The 22279-nt window shown below is 57.8% G+C and overlaps 1 protein-coding gene and 1 long non-coding RNA gene across 2 annotated transcripts; one reads left to right on the plus strand and one right to left on the minus strand.

The window, feature by feature from the left end:
* Positions 1–344: 344 nt before the first annotated feature.
* Positions 345–15080, minus strand: LOC118706305 (alanyl aminopeptidase, membrane). The gene is made up of 20 exons (XM_036415540.2): positions 14385–15080; positions 13449–13591; positions 13170–13321; positions 12177–12303; positions 11906–12060; positions 11049–11162; positions 10778–10921; positions 10598–10663; positions 10412–10477; positions 8790–8965; positions 8434–8518; positions 7227–7352; positions 7078–7133; positions 6044–6191; positions 4696–4787; positions 3630–3740; positions 3326–3493; positions 2309–2449; positions 1897–1978; positions 345–523 (listed from the first exon to the last, which is right to left on the minus strand). The coding sequence occupies exons 1-20, from the start codon at positions 15020–15022 to the stop codon at positions 371–373; spliced, it is 2943 nt and encodes a 980-aa protein (XP_036271433.1). The 5' UTR covers positions 15023–15080; the 3' UTR covers positions 345–370.
* On the plus strand, positions 3130–3480 carry LOC118706307. The gene is made up of 2 exons (XR_004983997.2): positions 3130–3253; positions 3296–3480. It is a non-coding gene; the product is annotated as an uncharacterized LOC118706307 (long non-coding RNA).
* Positions 15081–22279: the final 7199 nt, after the last annotated feature.

Below are 22279 nucleotides of genomic sequence, written 5' to 3' on the forward strand. Positions count from 1 at the left end.
TCTCTTAGAAAAAAAAAAAAAATATACAGATCTGGTGTCGGGTGGCGTCCCCAGGTTCAGGGTCTTTCTTTGTGGGAAGGTGAGGGGGCGCAGGCAGCTCCCTGAGGCCGAGCCAAGGGCTTTGCTGCTCTGGCTTCCCTGAGATCTGCCCCAGCGCTCTGGGCGGCAGGAGCCACGCCAGGCCTGGGGCGCGGTTGGCACAAGGGGCAGGGCGGGGGCTGGGAGGTGTCTGGTCGGTCGGTGGGGAGCTGGACTGGCTCCCCGGACAGAGAGGAGAGGACACGGGCGAGGACTGGGGCCCTGAGGGCGGGCCCGGGGCCTCAGGGCGGGCGAGCCACGGGGACAGATGCCCGCGGCGCAGCCTGGGCACCTACATGCTGTTGTCTCTGAACCACGTGTGCACCACGTCCTTGTTCTCCTTCACCCACTTGATGTTGGCCTTGGTCTTCTCCAGCGCCTGCTCCAGGGCCCGTGTGGCCGAGCCGAAGCCGGTGTCCATGTTGTTCTTCTTGAACTGCTCCAGCTGCGGGGGAAAGGGGAGAGAGCCTCAGCCCAGGCTGGTCTCCCGGCGGCTCTGAGCAGAGGGGCCCGGTCCTGGCCCTCCCCCCCCCTCCCCCTCCATCCCCCACCTCTGGCCAAGTCCTTATCTGGAGCAGAGCTAAGAAGTGACAGCCCCCAGGGTTCAATCAGGCTCCTAGATGATTGAGCCTGCAGCGTGTGATTCTCCGCCAGCATGGACTCTCGGTTTTTAATTGAATTGCAGGCTCAATCCCATCAAGGGGGGGGGGGTTGGGGGGGGGAGAGTGGCAAGTGAAACACACGCCATGGCAACCGAGCGGCTGAATTTAAAAGGTGGCCATTTTCCTAATACCAATGACCCAGTTGTGGTTTGTTTTGTTTGCTTCTTTTTTTTTTTTTTTTTTTTTTTAAAGATGTTACAGATTAAAAACTGCGTTAGTACTGGGCATTGCAACGAGGGCAATTAGACAAGAGAAGAAGACGTAGAGATAACATAATCTGCATACAGCAAATCCCTAGACATCTACACCCAAAAGTGATTTGAACGAATGAGTCCAGCAAGATGGCAGGATACAAGAGCGATATGTTAAAATCAGTTGTATTTCTACAGAGCAGCCGTGAAAAATCCGAAACCGAAATTAAAGAGAGCAGCTTCGTTTACAATAGCATCAGAAAGAATAAAACACTTGGAAATACACTTGACAAGAAAACTATGAGACATTTTGGAAAGCGATTAGGAAGACCTAAGTAAAAGGAAAAAGAGACCCCATAAATGTTAATGGATGGGGAGGTTTAATGTTATTAACATAGCAACACTCCCTGAATGGATGGATCAACAGATCCTATGAAATCCCTATCAAAGTTCCAATGGCTCTTTCGTGCAGAAATAGCATCCGATCCTAAAACTCATAAAGAAATTCAAGGGACCCAGAAGAGCCAAATAATCTTGCACAAAAAAAAGAACCAAGTTGTGTTATTCATATTCCTAATGTTAAAACTCACTACAAAGCTACAGTAATCAAGACAGAGTGGGCCCTGTCCGATCTGATCTGGCTCAGTGGATAGAGCGTTGGCCTGCGGATTGAAGGGTCCCGGGTTCGATTCCGGTCAAGGGGACATGCCTGGGTTGTGGGCTCGATCCCCAGTAGGGGGCGTGCGGGAGGCAGCTGATCAATGATTCTCTCTCATCATTGATATTTCTATCTCTCCTTTCCTCTATGAAATCAATAAAAAATAAAGAAAGAAAAAGTCTGGACACCCAGTGTCTCTCATTGAGGGAGGCCTGACCACAAGGAGCCACACTCCCAGGGACCACACTCAGGGGAGCTGACTGGCGGCCACCCCCCACCCCCCCACCCCTTAGACCCGGATGTTCACCTGCTGCAGCTCATGCTCAGTGGAGAATCGTCGGGTCACGGCCTGGATGAGGTTGGAGAAGGAGAAGGAGCCGCCACCATAACTGCAGATCAGGGAGAAAGATGAACCGTGAGGAGGGCGGGACTTAGCACTCAGTGACTGACAGGCGATGCTGCATCCGCACAGCCGCCCTGTGATTGGTCCGTCTTGCAGATGCGATGCAAGGGGACCTGAACACGGGTCTCCCTGGGATGTCCTGGCTCCCATCTCTCCAGACTTCACTCCCACCAGCCAGACTGTCTCTTCCCCCGTCTGCTCTTTCGCTGGCTGCCCCCGCGCCCTGGCAGGGCTCACCCCTCGCTCCCGGCCCTGCTGAGTTCCGCGCACAGAGACATCCTGCGCCCCGGGGCTGCCACGTTCTCGGGCGACTCACTCGTTGAAGAGCTTCTTCCAGTTGATCTGGACAAAGTCCCAGGCCAGCGTCTTCCCGATGACGTTGCCGGCGATGCTGCTGATGGTGGAGGTGGCGTCCTGCTTCCGGATGAGGTCGGGGTTCAGGGTGTAGTTCAGGTACCTGTGGGGGCAGGGTCTGCGTTAGTGATCGCGACCGAGGGCCGCGGTGAGATGATTCGACGGAGAGCCAGGCTGGCACCTGCCCTCCCCACACAGCTGTCCTCCATCTCCCCCATCCCTTTTTAAAAAATATATATTTTATTGATTTTTTCAGAGAGGAAGGGTGAGAGGTAGAGAGCTAGAAACGTCAATGAGAGAGAAACATCAACCAGCTGCCTCTTGCACACCCCCTACCGGGGATGTGCCCGCAACCAAGGTACATGCCCTTGACCGGAATCGAACCTGGGACCTTTCAGTCCGCAGACCGACGCTCTACCACTGAGCCAAACCAGTCTCTGCCTTTTTTTTTTTTTTCTCTTAATATATTTTATTGATTTTTATACAGAGAGGAAGAGAGAGGGAGAGAGAGTTAGAAACATCGATGAGAGAGAAACATCCATCAGCTGCCTCTTGCACACCCTCTGCAAGGTCCCAGGTTCGATTTCAGTCAAGGGCATGTATTTTGGTTGTGGCCACATCCCCAGTAGGGGGTGTGCAGGAGGCAGCTGATGGATGTTTCTCTCTCATCGATGTTTCTAACTATCCCTCTCTCTTCCTCTCTGTAAAAAAATCAATAAAATATATTTAAAAACAAACAAACAAACAAACAAAAAAACAGGACATGAGCCCAGACGTGGGCTCGATTCTTGACTCTATCACTCCTTAAAGCTTCTTGACCTTGGGCAAGTTTTCCGAGCCTCAGTGTCCCCATCTGTAAAATGGGAGCATCCTGCCATTTGGTGAGTATGGAGGCCCTGTGAGGACGGTTCTTTCTCTTCCATCCGGGATCCCGGGAAGTGGGGGGGAGGGAACTCGCCCACCGTGCCCGCAGGCTCACCTGTTCAGGATCCAGACCTCCTTGCTGCAGGCCAGGGCTGCGCGGAGCTTGTCAGCTTCGTTGACCAGGGTGGCTTTCCGGAACTGGTCCCAGGCGAAGTCCCACTCCTCCTCGCCGCCCTGGGCGATGGCGTTGCAGTAGACGGTGGACCGCAGGTTGGGGTGGATCCTGGCGTGCGGGGTGGGGAGTAGGGGGCGGGGGTCAGCGGTCAGTGGTGGAGCAGCAGCAGGGAAGGTGGGATCAGGTTAGGGCTATGGGCTTGAGGGGGCGAACAAAGCTCGGGGAGGAGCAGGGAGACACTCACGGATTGATCTGGGGGTTGCTCATCCATTGGGAGAAAAGGTCTGACACCAGTTTCTTGCATTCCGGGACCCCGCTGGAGCAGGCGGTGCTGATGGCGTTGACCTCGTTGTACCTGCCCCGGGGGACACTTGGTCAGGCTGCCCAGGGCTCCCCAGCCCACACCGGGCGCCAGGAGGGGTGGCCAGGCGAGGCGCTAAGGCTGCGGCCCGCCGTGTCCTCGGGGCCCCCCTCTGCTCCGTGCCCGGGGACCCCTTTGCTCTGTGCCAGCCCCAGCTTCCCCATCTAGGATCTCAGTGACCAGGTCGGTGAGGGGACCTGCGAGTTGCAGTTTGGTTTTGTGCAAAGAGTAAGGTGACCAGACGTTCCGATTTTTAACAATTTGTCCCGCATCCCGTGGCATTTTAAAAAGTCCTGATTTAAAAAAAAAAAGAAAGGAAAAAATGTCGATACCGGACTGAAAGGTCCCGGGTTCGATTCTGGTCAAGGGCATGTACCTTGGTTGCGGGCACCTCCCCGGTAGGGGGTGTGCAAGAGGCAGCTGTTTCTCTCTCATCGATGTTTCTAACTCTCTATCCCTCTCCCTTCCTCTCTGTGAAAAAATCAATGAAATATAATTTAAAAAATAAATAAATAAATAAATAATACTAAAACACTATTTGCCTCTTTAAAAAAAAAATAAAAAAAAAATAAAAATGTGGACAGTAAATATAAAAAGAAAAGAAAGATAATTTTAAAAAATAAAAAAGTCCTGATTTTTTTTTTTTCCAAAATGATTCTCAAAATTTTTTCCCCCAAACATCGGGACTTTTTAAAAATGCCGCGGGACGCGGGACAAATGGTTGGAAATCGGGACTGTCTCGCCCAAAGCGGGACGTCTGGCCACCGTAGCAGAGAGGCAGAGATGGCAGGGCCCCTGGTGGTGGGGACGGCTCCCCGCCTGGCGCCCCCAGTGCAGCCGGGAGCGGAGAGGTGGGGGGGGGGGGCGGCGGGGCCTGCCGGACTCCCCTCCCCCAGGTCGGGTGGCTGGGGCCCCCGTGACCTCCTGACCCGGAAGAGGTCACACTCACTGGTCCATCAGGTTCTCGGGGCGCTTCGTCCAGTTAACGGTGATAGTTTCAAAGTGCTGGAAGAGGGGCGTGACCTGCTTCTTCAGGTATTTCTGAGGAAGAGAGAGCATGGGCGGGTTCGAGATAGAGAGCTAGAAACATCGATGAGAGAGAAACATCGACCAGCTGCCTCTTGCACACCCCCTACCGGGGATGTGCCTGCAATCAATGTATTATAGATGCCCTTGACCGGAATCGAACCCGGGACCCTTGAGTCCGCAGACCGACGCTCTACCGCTGAGCCAAACCGGTTTCAGCTCCATTGCAGATTTGAGACTCCAGCCTGGCCTGCCGGGAGCCCCGAGGGGCCTTGTGCGGGCGGGTGCGGGTGGGCAGCCGTCAGAGGCAAAGCGACCAGAGGCTCGGAGCCCACCCCCGGGGCCGGATGGCACTCAGAGCCCCCATCCCTCCTGACCCGGATCTGATGGTGGAGCTGAGGCTCTTCCCCACAGACCTCAGCACCCCAACACTCTAACCATCACCATTCCTTTCTTTTCTGTTCTTTTTTAATGTATTTTATTGATTTTTTACAGAGAGGAAGAGAGAGAGAGTTAGAAACATCGATGAGAGAGAGTCATCGACCAGCTGCCTCTTGCCCGCAACCAAGGTACATGCCCTTCACCGGAATCGAACCCGGGACCTTTCAGTCCCCAAGCCGATGCTCTATCCATTGAGCCAAACCGGTTTCGGCTCTCTCTCTCTTTTTTAAAAATATATTTCTTTATTGATTTCAGAGAGGAAGGAAGAGGGATAGAGAGATAGAGACATCGATGAGAGAGAAACATCGATCAGCTGCCCCCTGCACCACACCCCCTACTGGAGATGTGCCCGAAACCAAGGTACCTGCCCTTGAGCGGGATCGAACCCGGGACCTTTCAGTCCGCAGGCCGACGCTCTACCCACTGAGCCACACCGGTTTCGGCATGGGAGTCCTCTGTTTTAAAGCTGCTAACCCCTGCATCTCCCGCCCCTTCTGCCCTGTGAGCTCGCTAGACAGCTAGACGTTTCCCAGAGGGGGGGGGGTTCTCTGGGCTCAGGAGGGGTACCCGAGGCCACACGCCCCAGCACAGAAGCCTCTCCTGAAAGGGCTGCCATCCACATCCGCCCACTTTGCTGGAGGCCTGGGCCCTTGCCTGGCCCTCCCCAACCTGCCCACCTCCTGATGCCCAGCCTGAGCTCACACAAAGGCCCGGGGCCGGTCGGCCTGGAGGGTTTCGCCACGCCAGGTGCCAGGCAATGCCTCCACGGGCTTCCTGACGGTGCGACCACAGGCGCCTGGCGAAACGGTCCCCGCTTCCCCCCTCCGTACCTGCATGGAGCCGTAGACCTCGGAGCCGTCGAACATGAGCTTGAAGTAGCTCAGGCTGCTCAGGGCGGCCTGCCAGGGCAGATATTCTGTCTCGTTGATCAGGAAGAGGGTGTTGCTCAGCGCCAGCGTGACCGGGACCTGACGGGCACTGGGGGGAGGAGGGGTGTCAAACAGAGGGGCTCAACTTAGCACCCCCAGCTACTCCTCTCTGGGAACCCTGGAGCCTGAGGTCCCAGAGCCCCAGCTGCACCAGCTCCAGGGTTCACTGGGTGCTGGGGAATGTGGGTGCTGGGTGATTCCACAAACAAGGCCAGCCAGGCCCTGCCCTCCCCGCCACTGCCAGCCACAATCCCTTGCTTTTTATCCCCGTCGTAAAGCTGAGGCTCTAGCCAGTGTGGCTCAATGGACAGAGCGTCGGCCTGCGGACTGAAAGGTCCCAGGTTCGATTCCAGTCAAGGGCATGTGCCTTGGTTGCGGGCACATCCCCAGTGGGGGGTGTGCAGGAGGCAGCTGGCCGTTGTTTCTAATTCTATCTCTCTCCCTTCCTCTCTGTAAAAAAAAATCAATAAAATATATATTTTAAGAAAAGAAACGGGGCATGCCCGGCTGGCGTGGCTCAGTGGTTGAGCATTGACCTATGAACCTGGAGGTCACGGTTCGATTCCGGTCAAGGGCATGTGCCTTGGTTGCGGGCACATCCCCAGTAGGGGGTGTGCAAGAGGCAGCTGGTCGGTGATTCTCTCTCATCGATGTTTCTAACTCTCTATCCCTCTCCCTTCCTCTCTGTAAAAAATAATAAAATATATTAAGAAAAAAATAAGTATCCTCGAGTGAGGATTAACAAAAAAAAAAAAAGAAGAAGGCAAGCCTGCTGCTCACAGTGTGAGGGGTGGGGGGCTGGGGGGAATCGAACCCGGGACCCTTCACACCTGCAGGTCAGACTCAGGGGTTGTCACTATGGAAACGCATGTGCCCGGGGCACAAGGCCTTCCCGGCAGAGCCCGCCTGGGCCCGAGGAGGGAGGCGGCACTAACCTGGCCAGGTCGAAGGAATCATGGATGACTTGTGCCCGGTTGAGGGTAGGGATGACCTAGAAGGAGCAACAGAGGGGGTGACCTCTGGCCGTGACCTCGGGCTGGGCCGGGGGCCGGGGCCCAGGTCCGGGTGGCAGACGCCCACTGACCTTCAGGTCCCTCTGCAGCTGCGCCTGAATCTTATTCCAGTTGTCCGTGTCGTAGTTCACCTGGTAATAGCCAGTCACGTTGACGTTCAGCAGGACCCACTCGGTGGCGGTGGTTTTGAACAGACCCTCCTGAACTGCGGGGGGACAGAGCGGAGCTGGGGCGGGGTGGCTCCGAAGACAGAGCTGACCCTTGGCCTCCGCCCTCCAGACCTCAGCCAAGAGCAGCCTCGTGCAGCTGGGCAACAGCTGGCCACCAGCCTCTGGGGCAAAGCCGAGGGGAGGGGAGGGGCGGTGGCTGCCTGCCCTGCCAATCTCTCTCTCTCTCTCTCTCTCTCTCTCTCTCTTTTTTTTTTTTTTTAATATATTTTATTCATTTTTTACAGAGAGGAAGGGAGAGAGATAGAGAGCCAGAATCGCCGATGAGAGAGAAACATCGACCAGCCGCCTCCTGTACACCCCCTACCGGGGATGTGCCCGCAACCAAGGTACATGCCCTTGACCGGAATCGAACCTGGGACCTTTCGGTCCGCAGGCCGACGCTCTACCACTGAGCCAAACTGGCTTCGGCTGCCCTGCCAATCTCTACCTCTGGTTGGCTGGTCACCTCAGACAGACCGCATGCCACGCCTGAAACTCAGTGCCTGGGCCAGGGCCAGCTACCGCGGTACCTCCACCCTCACACCTCCCATCTGCTCAGACTCCCATCCAGGCAGCCCCCTGGCACTGCCTGTCTCTTCAGTGGGGCTTCGCGCCCCCTCCTCCCTGCTCTCCCTTCTAGCATTTCTTTGGAGAGCCACATTTTTTAAACTTAAACTTCTTGCCGAAGCCGGTGTGGCTCAGTGGATAGAGCATCGGCCTGCAGACTGAAGGGTCCCGGGTTCGATTCCGGTCAAGGGGCATGGACCTTGGTGGCAGGCACATCCCCAGGAAGGGGCGTGCAGGAGAGGAGGCGGCTGATGGATGTTTCTAACTCTCTATCCCTCTCCCTTCCTCTGTGTAAAAAAAAAAAAAAAAAAAAAAAATCAATAAAATATATTAAAAAATAAAAAGAACCAAAGAAGGCAGCTCCATTTGGGGCGTGAAATGAGGAAGGAAGCCCTGGCGGAGGAGGTGGGAACCCCAGCACAGGGGCCAGGAGTTGGGGGGGAGGGGAGTGGGGGGGAGCGGGGGAGGGGGGCTGGGCTTCTGTCCCCAGGGGCAGGCCTGCATTACTCATGCTGGGTCCCTCTAGCCAGGTGTGACTCTGCGGTTTGCCATCTCTCAGAGACGAGATGGGAACGATCCACTCGTAGCTGCAACAAGAGACGCCGGGAAGAGGGGGCGGTGAGAGAGGGCAGGCCGTGGCCACACACACACACACACACACACACACACACCCCACACACCCCCGCGCAAGCGCAGAGCCGCCCTGCCCAGGCCCCGTCTCTGGCACCACGTGCCCCCCTCCCCCCTCCCGGCCTGTGGACAGCCGCTGGGGCTGGGACCCCCGCAGGCGAGGCCCCTGGGGAACCCCCCTGAGGACACCGGCCCCGGGGGGGGGGGAGCACCCCCCCATCTGCTCACTTGAATTCGGAGGGGCGGGTGACGGGGGTGTCGGGGTCCAGGAGGAAGTGCTTCTGAGAGACGGTCCCCGTCTTGGTGTCCACGGTGATGACGGGGAAGCCCATCTGCAGGGTCCAGCGGTCCATGATGGTCTTTACAGGCTTAGGCAGTTTGATGTCCACCTGCCCTTCCACGGCCTGGGAGGGACGCACAGGGGAGGGCGCAGTCAGAGCCAGGGGAGGGCAAGCGCCATGGTCACCCCGATGGGGGCCTGGGGGCGGGCGGAGGTGGTCGCTGCTGTACTCCTGGGTCTTTGTTCTCTCTGTGCGTATGTATTGTTTTCATATATATATATATATATATATATATATATATATATATATATAATTGATTTTTTACAGAGAGGAAGAGAGAGGGATAGAGAGTTAGAAACATCGATGAGAGAGAATCATTGATCAGCTGCCTCTTGCACGCCCCCCTACTGGGGATGTGCCCGCAACCAAGGCACATGCCCTTGACTGGAATCGAACCTGGGACCTTTTGAGTCCGCAGGCCGGACGCTCTACCCATTGAGCCAAACCGCTTTCGGCTATTGTTTTCATAATGCCAACCGTGTCTGTGAATAACGGAGAAAATAAAAACGACAACAGGGCCAAGAAGGCGGGCAGAAGAGGGTACCGAAGGGTATGGGCTGAGTAATGGGGGGGGGGGGGTGCTCCAGAGGCTGCAGAAAGGGGGCTCAGGAAAGAGGGGACCAGAGGCAGGGATGGAGTTGGCGGGCACCTGGCATGAGGAGGCCTCACCTTTGCAGGAGGCATGGGTGGGAAACTGAGGCAGGGCTAGGAAGCCGGTGGGAGTGGAGGGGAGGGACGGAGGCGGTGAGGGAGGCGGGGGAGTGTGGGGGGCAGGTTCCTGGCAGATGGAACCTGGGCTGGAGCTTGGCCATGAGGGCTCTGGGGCCCAGCTGTGACTGTGACCAAGCCCTGGTCCCCTCTCCCTAGTCAGACCGGCCTGAGAGCCAGGGCAGCCGGGGGCTGGAGGGGCCATTTGGGGTAGGAGGGCCCCGGGGAAGGGGTGGGGCCGCTGGGAGGGAGGGGAAGAGGCGGGGATGAAGGAGAGCGGGCAGACTCCAGCGGAGGAGAAGCAGGGAGGGGCGGGCAGCGGAAGGTGCTAGAAGGTCTGCCCGCTGCTGGGGTCTGAGCTGACAGGCATGCAAGGCGGGGCCGGATGGGAGGGTCCCGCTGTGCTCTGGGTGCAGGGGTGCAAAGTCGTGCTGGGGAGGGGCCGGGAGGGCACAGGGCAGCCGGGACTGCTGAGCAGGTGGAGCGGCTGGCTCCAAAGTCCCCAGAGAGGAGGGCTCGGGCCTGGGAGCCGGGAGGCCCGCGTCCGGGGCACTCAGAGGGGCAGATCCCATCCAGGAGCTCACTTCGGGGTGCGGCAGGCCGCCTGCGGGGTCTCACACCCCCCCTTCAAGGGGCCATGACAGGGCCCATTTTCCCGTCACCAACCAAGGCTCCAGATGACCTGCCCGGGCTGGGGGGCTGGGCGCCCCGCCCCCAGGGACATCTAGCGTCTCAGGACCCCAACAGGATGGCTCGGGGGCGGGGGGAAGGGGGGAAAAGGGGGGGCAGGCTGTTACCCACCTTCTGCAGGTTGTCCCACAGGTCCAGGTAGGTAGTGCTGTTGTAGGAGAAGGCGTGGAGGTAGAGCTGTGGAGAGAGGCCGGGTGAGGGCTGGGCTTGGGGAGCAGGGGCAGGGCTGGAGGAATGCCCCCCACCCCCACCCTCACCCCCACCCCCACCCGCCGAGGGCCGGCCCAGCGCCCTCACCGACAGGCCCTTCTTGAACAGGTCTTCAGTCAGGAAGCTGGAGAGCATCCTGATCACCGAGGCTCCCTGGGGAGGGGGAGGGGGAGGAGTGCTCAGAAAGCTGTGCCCAGCCAGCAGGACCCTGTGCCCCCCCCCAGGCGCCCCCCCCCCCGTCCCCCCTGGCTGCCTCGGGCCTAGCACCTTGCTGTAGGAGATGGAGTCGAACATCTCGCTGATCTGGGCCGGCGTGTTGACCTCCTCGGCCGGGGTGGACAGTGGGTGGGAGGACGCCAGGGCGTCCACGGCCATCACACGGTATAGCTCGTTCTGCACTATGATGTCTTTCTGCAAATCCCCGGGCGCCGCCGTCAGGAGTCAGGGCACGGGCCTGGGAGGGGTGGCCAGGGCCCCCCCTGCGCCCCTCACCCCTTCCCCAGGCCCCAGGCCCCAGGCCCCTGCCCGGCGGGCTCACCAGGTTCCAGCTGGGCTCGGCGTGGTCGGCACCCAGGTACTCCACGTAGGAGGCGAAGCCCTCGTTCAGCCACAGGTCATTCCACCAGGCCACCGTCACCAGGTTGCCAAACCACTGTGGGGGCGGGGCAGGGCGGGGGTCAGCCCTGCAGCTGCTACGGCCTTATGCCCCACCCCCGCCCCCCAACCCCCTGAGCAGCCTCAATGCCAGGCCTGGACTGGCGCCTTCTTTTTTAAAAAAAAAAAAAATTCTTTTTTTTATTGCCGAAACCGGTTTGGCTCAGTGGATAGAGCGTCGGCTTGGGGACTGAAAGGTCCCGGGTTCGATTCCGGTCAAGGGCATGTACCTTGGTTGCGGGCACATCCCCAGTAGGGGGTGTGCAGGAGGCAGCTGATCGATGACTCTCTCTCATCGATGTTTCTAACTCTCTATCCCTCTCCCTTCCTCTCTGTACAAAATCAATAAAAATATATCTAAAAAAAAAAAAACTTCCATATTAAAATATATATATATATATTTTTGTTGTTGTTGTTGATTTTGTACAGAGAGGAAGGGAGAGGGATAGAGAGCTAGAAAGGTCGATGAGAGAGAAACACCGACCAGCTGCCTCTTGCACATGCCCTTGACCGGAATCAAACCTGGGACCTTTCAGTCCGCAGACCGACGCTCTATCCACTGAGCCACACCGGTTTCGGCTGGGCTGGCGCCTTCTGACATCATCGTGACTCCCGCCTGCTGACCCTCCTCCCCTCCCGGCTACCGAGTGGGGGGACCCGTGCCCTCGCCTCCTGGAGCCCCCACCCCCACCCCCCACCCCCGCCTCCCTTCCCCGCACCCCGCCATGCCGCGCCCGCTACCTGGTGGGCCAGCTCGTGTGCGATCACGGTGACCACCCGCTCCTTGTTGCTGCTGGAGGAGGAATCGGGGTCGAAGAGCAGCGAGTTCTCCCGGTAGGTCACCAGCCCCCAGTTCTCCATGGCGCCCGCGTTGAAGTCGGGGAGGCCGATCTGGTCTGCAGGGGGGGGGGGGGGGGGGGGCGGGAGGTTGGCGGGACGGCCTGTAGACATGGGGCCCTGTGCCCCCCGCGGCACCCCCCCCACCCCCCCGTGAGAGCGAGCCCTCACTCACCGGATTTCTCCAGGGGGTAGGCTGTGTTGTAATGTTGGGCGAAGAAGTTGAGGATGCTGCCCGTCACGTTCAGGGCGTACTGGCCGTGGCCGGCTTCCGTGGCGCTGGGGCGCGCCCAGATCCGGATCTGCAGGGACGACGGAGGGAGGTCAGGGCTCTCCTGGTCCCCGGAGCGGGTGGGCCGAGAACCAGGGCTAAACAGGATGAGGTTAAACAGGAGGCCTGGTCCGCAGGAGGGCGGGCTGGGGGTCCCTGAAGGGCTTGGGTCCTAGGAGGGTTCTTTTTATTTTTTTAATAAATTTTAGTGATTTTTTTGCCGAAACCGGTGTGGCTCAGTGGATAGAGCGTCGGTCTGCGGACTGAAGGGTCCCGGGTTCGATTCCGGTCGGGGGCATGTGCCTTGGTTGCAGGCACATTCCCAGTAGGGGGTGTGCAGGAGGCAGCTGATTGATGACTCTCTCATTATTGATGTTTCTAGCTCTCTATCCCTCTCTCTTCCTCTCTGTAAAAACTCAATAAAATATATTTTTTTAAAAATTTTTTAAACAATTAAAAAATAAATAAATTTTAGTGATTTTTTTTTTTTACAGAGAGGAAGGGAGATAGCTAGAAACATCGATGAGAGAGAAACATTGACCAGCTGCCTCCTGCACAACCCCACCCAGGTACATGCCCTTGACCGGAATCGAACCTGGGACCTTTCAGTCCGCAGACCGATGCTCTATCCACTGAGCCAAACCGGTTTCGGCTAGGAGGGTTCTTTGGGGGGATGACAATGGCCTTGACCCACCACGCCTGCCTGGCACCCGTGGGAGCGGCACCCACCTTCATGAGGAAGCACCCACTTTGCAGACACAGAGACGGAGGGTCAGAGAACGCCCCAGAGCTGGGGTTCAAACCCTGGCCTGACAACTCGGGGGCTGGGGTACCCAGGAAGGTCCCTCAGGCAAGGCCGATGGGGGGAGGGGAGGGGAGAGGGGCCCAGCTTCCTACCAGGACTTCCTGCTGGGTCGACATGGCCTCTGTCCTGTTCACATTCGTGAACTCGCTCACGATGTAGGCCAGCAGGTACGTGGACATGACGGGCGTGGTGTGGAACTCAGTGACGCTCCACTCGGCGTCTCCCTCCAGCGGGACGCTGGATCCTGGGCAGGGAGCATGCGGGCAGGTGGGCACGCACCCGGCCTCCGGCCCTGCACCCCTGCCCCCCGCCCTGGGGCGCCAGCTGGGGGGTGGGGGTAAGCTGTGTGGCCCCGGGACAGACCGGCTCACCTTTGGGCAGCATGTTGGACAGCGCCGTGAGGTTGTGGGGGTGGATGAGGGTGATGTTGAACCTGGCCTTCATGGCGGGCTCGTCGAAGCACGGGAAGGACTTGCGCGCGTCGGCCGACTGCATCTGGGTCGTGGCCAGCACCCTGCCCAGACCGGGGGTCAGCTGGGGACGTGTGCTCCCATCGGGGTGGGATGGGGGGGGCCTTTAGGTGTCTCTGGGCGTGCAGGGAAAGGGGTGCCCGGAAAGCTGGTCTGCCTAATCCCTGCCCCATGCCTCCCCTCGCCTTGGATGGGCCTGCTGCTCCTTCAGGACTCCCGGTCAAAGTCCCCGCAGGCTCCATCTCTGTCAGCTGGGAGCCTGCCTCTCTCTCCTCTGCTCTCAGTTTTCCTGTCTGAACGGGGGGGGGGGGGGGGGGACACACACACGCCGAAACCGGTGTGGCTCAGTGGATAGAGCGTCGGCCTGCGGACTGAAGGGTCCCAGGTTCCATTCCGGTCCAGGGGCGTGGACCTTGGTTGCGGGCACATCCCCGGTGGTGGGGGGGTGTGCAGGAGGCAGCTGGTGGATGTTTCTCTCTCATCGATGTTTCTAACTCTCTATCCCTCTCTGTAAAAAAATCAATAAAATATATTTTAGCACATCCCCAGTAGGAGGTGTGCAAGAGGCAGCTGATCGATGATTCTCTCTCACCGATGTTTCTAACTCTATTCTTCTCTCTTCCTATCTGTAAAAAATCTGATTCCTTGCGGGGGTGTTGGGGGTGTTGGGGGGGAGGGCAGGGAGGATTCAGGGAAAGGGTTTGTGGCAGCCGCTCCCCGGGAGCTCCAGGAGAAGGCAGGGCCCCGGCGGCGGTGAGGGCTCCCGCAGGTTCAAAGGCCTCGAACCCACGCCCTCCCGGGCCCCCCCCCGCCCGGCGGGCCGAGGCCCCCCCTTACTTTTTCTGGGTGCCGTCCATGTACTCGCTGCGGTAGAAGCCGGCCAGGTCATCGGCCAGCTCGCCCTGGAACGTGCTGTTCATCTCGTACATGACGCCCGCCTGCAGCTGGTCCTTCAGGTGCACCACCAGGTACTCGGTGACCTCCACCAGCTCCGTGCGGTCGATTTCGGGGGCCGGGGCGGCGCCCCCCAGGGCCCGCAGCGCCACCCGGTGGCCCTGGGTGTCGGTGTAGTTGAGCTTCTTGCTGTGGATGATGATCACGTTGGTGGGCTCCTGGCACGTGAAGTGGACGGAGCTGGAGCCGTTGAAGACGTACAGGCCGTGCTCGTTGGGGACCAGGAAGGGCCTGAGGGTCACCTGGTAGGAATCGGGGACCAGCGACCTGGGGAGGCGGTACCGGTTCCACGGCTTGGTCTGGTCCAAGGTGGTAGCGGGGCTGCCGGCGGTGGTGACGGGCCCGCTGGTGCTGGTGGTGGTGGTGGGGGTGGTGGTGGGGGCCTCGGCTGAGCTCTCGGCATTCTTGTTCTTCTCCTGGGAGTACACCACGGACAGGGCGATGATGGTGCAGATGGCCGCGATGCCCAGGACGATGCCCAGGACGCCTACGCCCTTGGAGATGTAGAAGCCCTTGGCCATGGTGAGGGTGGGCGTTTGGGAGGCTCGGGGCAGGCAGGGAGCAGGGGCAGGCTTATATCCCAGCGCGGGGCTCCTCCCCACGGCAAGCAAACTGGGCAAAAATTAACCAGGGCTCAGACAGGCAAAGGTCACCAGCCCGGGCAGGGGCGAGCTGTGCCCAGGCTCCGAAGAGGAGAGAGACCCGGGAACCGTGCACCTGCTGGGAGCAAACAGGATCCAGTTACAGGCTGCTGGCTGCCCGGAGCTGCACCCCAGCTTTCCTCACCCCTGCCCTGCTGAAGGGGTGCGGGGCGCAGTGCTCTCTGTGTGCAAGCTGAAGACGGTGGGGCCAGGAGAAGGGGGATCGGGGTGAGAGGAAGGGAAAGACTTTCCTGAAACAAGAGGTGGGGGATGGCCGAAACCGGTGTGGCTCAGTGGATAGAGCGTCGGTCTGCGGACTGAAAGGTCCCGGGTTCGATTCCAGGTCAAGGGCATGTACATTGGCTGTACGCACATCCCCAGTGGGGGGTGTTCAGGAGGCAGCTGGTCGATGTCTCTCTCTCATCGATGTTTCTGGCTCTCTATCCCTCTCCCTTCCTCTCTGTAAAAAAAAAAAAATCAATAAAATATATTTTAAAAAAAGAGGTGGGGATGCAGAAAAGGGGAGAGTGGGTTTCCGAGTCAGGCATACGCTGGGTCTCCCCCTGCGGCCAGGAGCTGGAGGGGTGCCCAGCCTCCCTGCATTCCTCTAGAGCAGGCAGGCTCCCAGGTGGCTCCCCCCTCCTCCCCCCTCCGTTCTCCTTTGTCCTCAATGATCAGCTCACTGAGTAGAATGAGATAAGATATTGAGATGTTTTTTCCCTTTTTTCCCTCGGGTGAGGATATTGTTCCATTGATTTTTAGGAAGAGTGGAAGAGAGAGGGAGAGACAGAGAGATGTTGAGAAACGCATGGGGCCCCCCCAGGTGGGGAGAAGCCTGCAACCCAGGTGTGTGCCCTTGACTGGAATCGAACCCCGGACCTTGTGGTCCTCAGGCGGACACTCTAGCCACTGAGCCACACCGGCTAGGGCTGTCTTGCCTTTTTAAGACAGGAGGCAGCCGAAACCGGTTTGGCTCAGTGGATAGAGCGTCAGCCTGTAGACTGAAGGGTCCCGGGTTTGATTCCGGTCAAGGGCGTGTACCTTGGTTGCGGGCACATCCCTAGTGGGAGGTGTGTAAGAGGCAGCTGATCTATGTTTCTCTCTCTCTATCTCTTCCTCTCTGTAAAAAAAAAAAAAAAAAAAAAAAAAAAATCAATAATAATAAAAAAAAAATAGCAGGCTTAATCTCTTGACCAGCCATGACCTTTTCCCTCATGACAGTCTTTCCCTCTCTTGTTCACGTAACAGATTTAATGAGAAAAGTTATTAAACACCACAGGGTGGAACCTAAAAGTCACCCCTCCTCCTTTCTTTAAAAAAACAAACAAACAAATAAATAAATAAATATTGTGTGTGTGTGTGTGTATATATATATATATATATATATATATTTTTTTTTTTATTGATTTTTTACAGAGAGGAAGAGAGAGGGATAGAGAGTTAGAAACATTGATCAGCTGCCTCTTGCACACCCCCTACTGGGGATGTGCCCGCAACCAAGGTACATGCCCTTGACCGGAATCGAACCCGGGGCCCTTCAGTCTGCAGGCCCACGCGCTATCCACTGAGCAACACCGGTTAGGGCACCCTCTCCTTTCTTACCCAGGGCTCGACCACAGCCTCTTTTCCTGTCCTTGGCAGAAGTGAGAAGAGCACTCATCATTCTCAATAAAAAGGCAAAACCGCCCCAGCTGGTTTGGCTCAGAGGAAATGGATGCCCATTCTTACCCTTTCCGTCCACTAGTCTACTTAGTTCCTTAGTTCCTCAAGCCTTGACACCGCCTGCCCCTCACCCCCACATCCGGGACCCCCTCCTCCCCCGCCCCCATCTCACCACTCCTGGGTCAAAGCCACTCTCGTTTATGCGGTCACGGCTTTGCCCTCACCGACTCCCCACATCCCGCTCCCCCTCAAACCTCTTCACTAAACAAACGGGATCATTATTTTTACTCAAATGGGGCAGAATAAAATGTTCCCCAAGCCGAAACCGGTTTGGCTCAGCGGTAGAGCGTCGGCCTGCGGACTGAAAGGTCCCAGGTTCGATTCCGGTCAAGGGCATGCACGTTGGTTGCGGGCACATCCCCAGTAGGGGGTGTGCAAGTGGCAGCTGGTCGATGTTTCTAATTCTCTATCCCTTTCTCTTCCTTTCTGTCGCACCGACGTTTCTAGCTCTCTATCTCTCTCCCTTCCTCTCTGTAAAAAATCAATAAAACATATATATATTTTTTAAAAATGTTCCCCAAAACGGCTCCACCAGAACGATGGCAGCTGTCAGCAGGCAGCTATAAAACAATGGTCCAGGAACTACGGAGACAACTTTTTTTTTTAAATCTGTTTTTATAAAAAATATATATATATTATTGATTTGTACAGAGAGGAAGGGAGAGAGACAGAGAGCCAGAAACACCGATGAGAGAGAGTCATCGATCAGCTGCCACTTGCACACCCCTCACTGGGGATCTGCTCGCAACCAAGGCTCATGCCTTTGACCAGAATCGAACCCGGGACCCTTCAGTCCCCAAGCCAACGCCCTATCCACTGAGCCAAACCAGTCCCGGCCGGAGACATTTTTTAAGTTTGTTTTTCTGACCTAAAGCCAAGCCATTGTCCAGCTGGGTGTGGCTCAGCGGTTGAATGTCAACCCAGGAACCAAGAGGTCATTGATTTGATTCTGGGTCAGGGCCTGTCCCCAGGTTGTGGGTTCGATCCTGAGTAGGGGGCGTGCAGGAAGCACCTGATCCATGATTCTCTCTCATCATTGATTCTCTCTCTCTCCCTCTCCCTTCCTCTCGGAAATCAATAAAAAAAAAAAAAATTACATATATAGCCAAAACCAATTTGGCTCAGTGGATAGAGCATCGGGCCTGCAGACTGAAGGGTCCCAGGTTCGATTCTGGTCAAGGGCATGTACCTTGGTTGCGGGCACATCCCAGTTGGGAGTGTGCAAGAGGCACTGATCGATGATTCTCTCTCGGGACCTTTCAGTCGGCAGTTTCGGCTCGGCGAGTTTTTTATTGATCTGTGTGGTTGATGACTTAAGCACTGCCGACTGGAGGCCCCAAGAGAGCGGGCAGGGAGGGGGGGCAGCTTTGGCTGCTTCTGCTTACCAATACTTGGCACATCCCTGGCACATGAGTAGAGGCTCAACCCGTACTTGTTCAGTGAATGTGCACATGGCGAATGAATAAATGAAGGGGTCTCTCTAGCTCATCTCCACTCCTGTCCTTGTTCCTGCCTCCATGCTTGCCTCCCCTTTCCACTTCCACTCCCAGCAGGCAGGCAGGCCTCTTGTGGGGGCCAGATGCCCCTCAGGACTCCCGTTTGTCTGCTTTTCAGCTTGCCAGCTCCTGGAGGACCTCACTCACCTGCCTCATCCTCCCCCCCCCACCCCCCGAGTCTGCATGAAGGCCTGGTCAGTGACTGCATGTATGAACAGACGCAGAGACGAGTTCATTCCCCCATAACTGCAAGAGTGAATGGCTTGCCGAAACCGGTGTGGCTCAGTGGATAGAGCGTCGGCCTGCGGACTGAAAGGTCCCAGGTTCGATTCCGGTCAAGGGCATGTGCCTTGGTTGCGGGCACATCCCCGGTGGGGGGGGTGCCAGGAGGCGGCTGGTCGATGTTTCTCTCTCATTGATGTTTCTAGCTCTCTATCCCTCTCCCTTCCTCTCTGTAAAAAAAAAAAAATCAATAAAATATATATATTAAAAAACAAACAAACAAAAAAAAAACGAGTGAATGGCTGCCACCGCGTCTGGCCAGCAGAGGCCAGGGTCTGAGGGCCGGATCTGCGGGGGAATCCGGGGTGCCCATCCCTCCGAGGGACGGTGCTCCGAGCCCCTGGCCCTGGCGGGTGGACTTCCCCCCATGGTAACTGGCAGCCGCCCCGTCGGGCCTGGCTTGGCTTCCAAGAAACACGCGTGGGAAGCCAAGGGCCCCGGGCAGGGCTGCAGCTGGGGCCCGGTGACAGAGGGAAGGGTGGGTGACGCCCCGGGGTGACGCAGCGAGTGCTCCCGGTTCCCGCCATCGGGGCAGCGTGTGCCAAGGAAGGCCGGGGCGTGGGGTACCCCCTGGAGGCTGGCCCCCGGGGGACCCGTGCCGCCCCCCTCGCCACGCCCCTGCCTCGGCCTGCCGCCCCCTCCCACCCCCGGCGGGAAAGACCCGCGGAGCCGAATCCGGTTGGCCTGATCCCTTCTCCAAACAAAGAAAGAGGCCCGGCCTGGCCCACCATGGGCTTTTCCTGTTTGCTTTGGACCCGGACCACGGGCCAGCTGGCTGGGTCTGCGCTCCCTGGGAAAGGGCCTCTGGCCTGCAAAGTGGGGTGCGGCAGGCAGCCCACTGAGCTGTAACGGGGGGTCCCTGCTCTGGGCACCAGGCCGGGCCAGCTGGGGGCGCCGGGAGGGACATATCCCACCGCTGGGATACCCCGAGGGGCCCCCTCCTCCATCTCCGCATCCCACCAGACACACCTCGGCCGGAAATCCTCCTCTCCCGCTGCAGCCCGCTCTCCACCTCCACTCTGGCTGGAGCCTCAAGACCTTCTGTGATCTCGACCCTCGGCCTCTGCCTCCGATGCGCACCCAGCCCTCTGGGCCTTTGCGCGGCTCCCTGCCTCTGCCCTTCCTGTTCCCGCTGCCAGGAGCGTCTTTTCTCTGCCTCCTGTCAAAGGAGCACTTACTCATCCTTCCAAACCTGGCTCGGATGTCACTTGCCTTCTCCTGGAAGGCAGGCAGTCAGTCCCTTTGTGCTCCGCTGGCCTGATTCACCCCCTTATCGCAGCGCTTACGAAAAGGCCACCGTCTGCGTGTTCACACTAGACCTGTGCACCTCGGGGGAAGGCCCGGGGACTGCACGCCCCGCCACGCCTGGCGCAGGCCGGGCGGCCGGTGCGTGTGGGCTGAATGAGTGGCAGCGGCCGCCATCCCTGCCGTGGCTTAGAGCGCAGGTGTGATCCGGCCCCCGGGATCCCCTGGTCTCATCCCTCTCCCCCCCCCCGCCCTCCCCCCCGCCCCACTGTCTTCTGCCGGTTTACCGAGCCCGCCAGGCTCTCGCCCTGCCCTGCCCCGTCCCCTCCAGGGCCCCACATAACCGCTCTCTGGGCTGGAGAGCTCCTGTCGTTCCTTCAGAAGCTCACTTCAGCGATGCCGTCCCAGGACAGCCCCCCGAGCGCCCCCGAGACTGAGCCCCATGAGGACAGCCCCCCCACCCCCAGTAAACAAGAACCCAGTACACGCCGGTGAGCAACACGTAAGTACACAGCGCCTAGTACACACGGGTGGGCAACACGTAAGTACACAGCGCCTAGTACACACTGGTGGGCATCACGTAAGTACACAGCGCCTAGTACACACGGGTGGGCAACAAGTACCCAGCACCTAGTACACACGAGTGGGCATCACATTAGTACACACAGCCTAGTACAGGCCGGTGAGCATCACGTAAGTACACAAGTGCCTAGTACACACTGGTGGGCATCACGTAAGTACACAAGTGCCTAGTACACACGGGTGGGCAACAAGTACCCAGCACCTAGTACACACGAGTGGGCATCACATTAGTACACACAGCCTAGTACAGGCCGGTGGGCATCACGTAAGTACACAGCACCTAGTACATGCCAGTGGGCATCACGTAAGTACACAGCACCTAGTACACACGGGTGGGCAACAAGTAAGTACCTAGCACCTAGTACACACGAGTGGGCATCACATTAGTACACACAGCCTAGTACAGGCCGGTGGGCATCACGTAAGTACACAGCACCTAGTACACAAGGGTGGGCAACAAGTAAGTACCCAGCACCTAGTACACACGAGTGGGCAGCATGTAAGTACACAGCACCTAATACATACCGATGAGCAACACGTAAGTACACAGCGCCTAGTACACGCCGGTGGGCATCAGATAAGTACGCAAGCATGCCTAGTACACGCTGGAGGCCATCATGTAAGTATGCAAGCATGTCTAGTACACGCTGGTGGGCAGCACATAAGTACACAGCACCTAGTACACACTAGTGGGCATCATGTAAGTACCCTGTTTCCCCGAAAATAAGACAGTGTCTTATATTAATTTTTTCTCTCAAAGTTGCGCTAGGTCTTATTTTCAGGAGATGTCTTATTTTCGGGGAAACACGGTACACAGCGCCTAGTACAAGCTGGTGGGCATCACATATGTATACAGTGCCTCGTGCACACCAATGACCATCATGTAAGTACACAGCTCCTAGTACACACCGGTGGGCATCACATCAGTACACAGCGCCTAGTACACGCCGGTGGGCATCACACACTTATGAAGCAGACGCAGCCATAAGAAGAGAGACGGTGGTTAAAGATGGAATTCAGCGTCATTCAGCCCCTTGGTCCTGGTGACAGGTGCTCCCTCCATCCCCCCCCCCCCCCGGGGTCCCAGATTGTGCACACAAACCACCTTCCTGAGCTCTGCCAGGTCTCTGAGCTTCCTGTACGTGACTCAACATTTCCCACTGTCATCAGTTCGGGACTTCCTCTCCTTCCGAAGGAGGACGGCCATGAAACCATGGCTGCGCGTGTTAACGTTGCATTCTTTCCGTTACACGTCTCAGCTCGTGTTTCTGACTTAGCCCCGTTCATCGCGTGGCCACACCCGCTCAGGGAACCGCGGCTCCATCCTGGGTGGTGCTGGGGCGGGGGTGGGTGTGGGGGGGAGGCGGCAGCTGCGTTGTCTTTGGCGGGGCGCCCCTCCGCAGGGGAACAAGATGTGCGTTCCTCTTACAGCTCATCTCCCGACTCGGGAGAAACAGTGCCTCCGAAGCGGCTTTCCCACGGGCCCAGAGACTCCCGCCCTGCCTCGGTTTGGGTCCAGCGAGCCAAAGTTGCTCCAAATGTAAAAGGTATACATTAAGCCAGAAACCGGTGTGGCTCAGTGGATAGAGCATCCGCCTGCGGACGGAAGGGTCCCAGGCTCGATTCCGGTCAAGGGCATGGACCTTGGTTGCGGGCACATCCCCAGTGGGGGGGGGGGGTTGTCCAAGAGGAGGCTGATCGATGTTTCTCTCTCACTGATGTTTCCAACTATCCCTCTCTCTTCCTCTCTGTAAAAAAATCAATAAAATGTATTTATAAACACACACACACACACACACACACACACACA

Source organism: Pipistrellus kuhlii, unplaced genomic scaffold (genome assembly GCF_014108245.1).
Source record: "Pipistrellus kuhlii isolate mPipKuh1 unplaced genomic scaffold, mPipKuh1.p scaffold_m20_p_50, whole genome shotgun sequence".
Lineage (NCBI taxonomy): Eukaryota > Metazoa > Chordata > Mammalia > Chiroptera > Vespertilionidae > Pipistrellus > Pipistrellus kuhlii.

Excerpts from the sequence above, each read along its gene's own strand:
- LOC118706305 (XM_036415540.2), bottom strand. The coding sequence starts at position 15,022 with ATGGCCAAGGGCTTCTACATCTCCAAGGGCGTAGGCGTCCTGGGCATC. Across the intron at positions 6,192-7,077 it reads GATTCCTTCGACCTGGCCAG|TGCCCGTCAGGTCCCGGTCA; the intron begins GTTAGTGCCGCC and ends TCCTCCCCCCAG. Across the intron at positions 3,494-3,629 it reads AGCAACCCCCAGATCAATCC|GATCCACCCCAACCTGCGGT; the intron begins GTGAGTGTCTCC and ends CCCGCACGCCAG.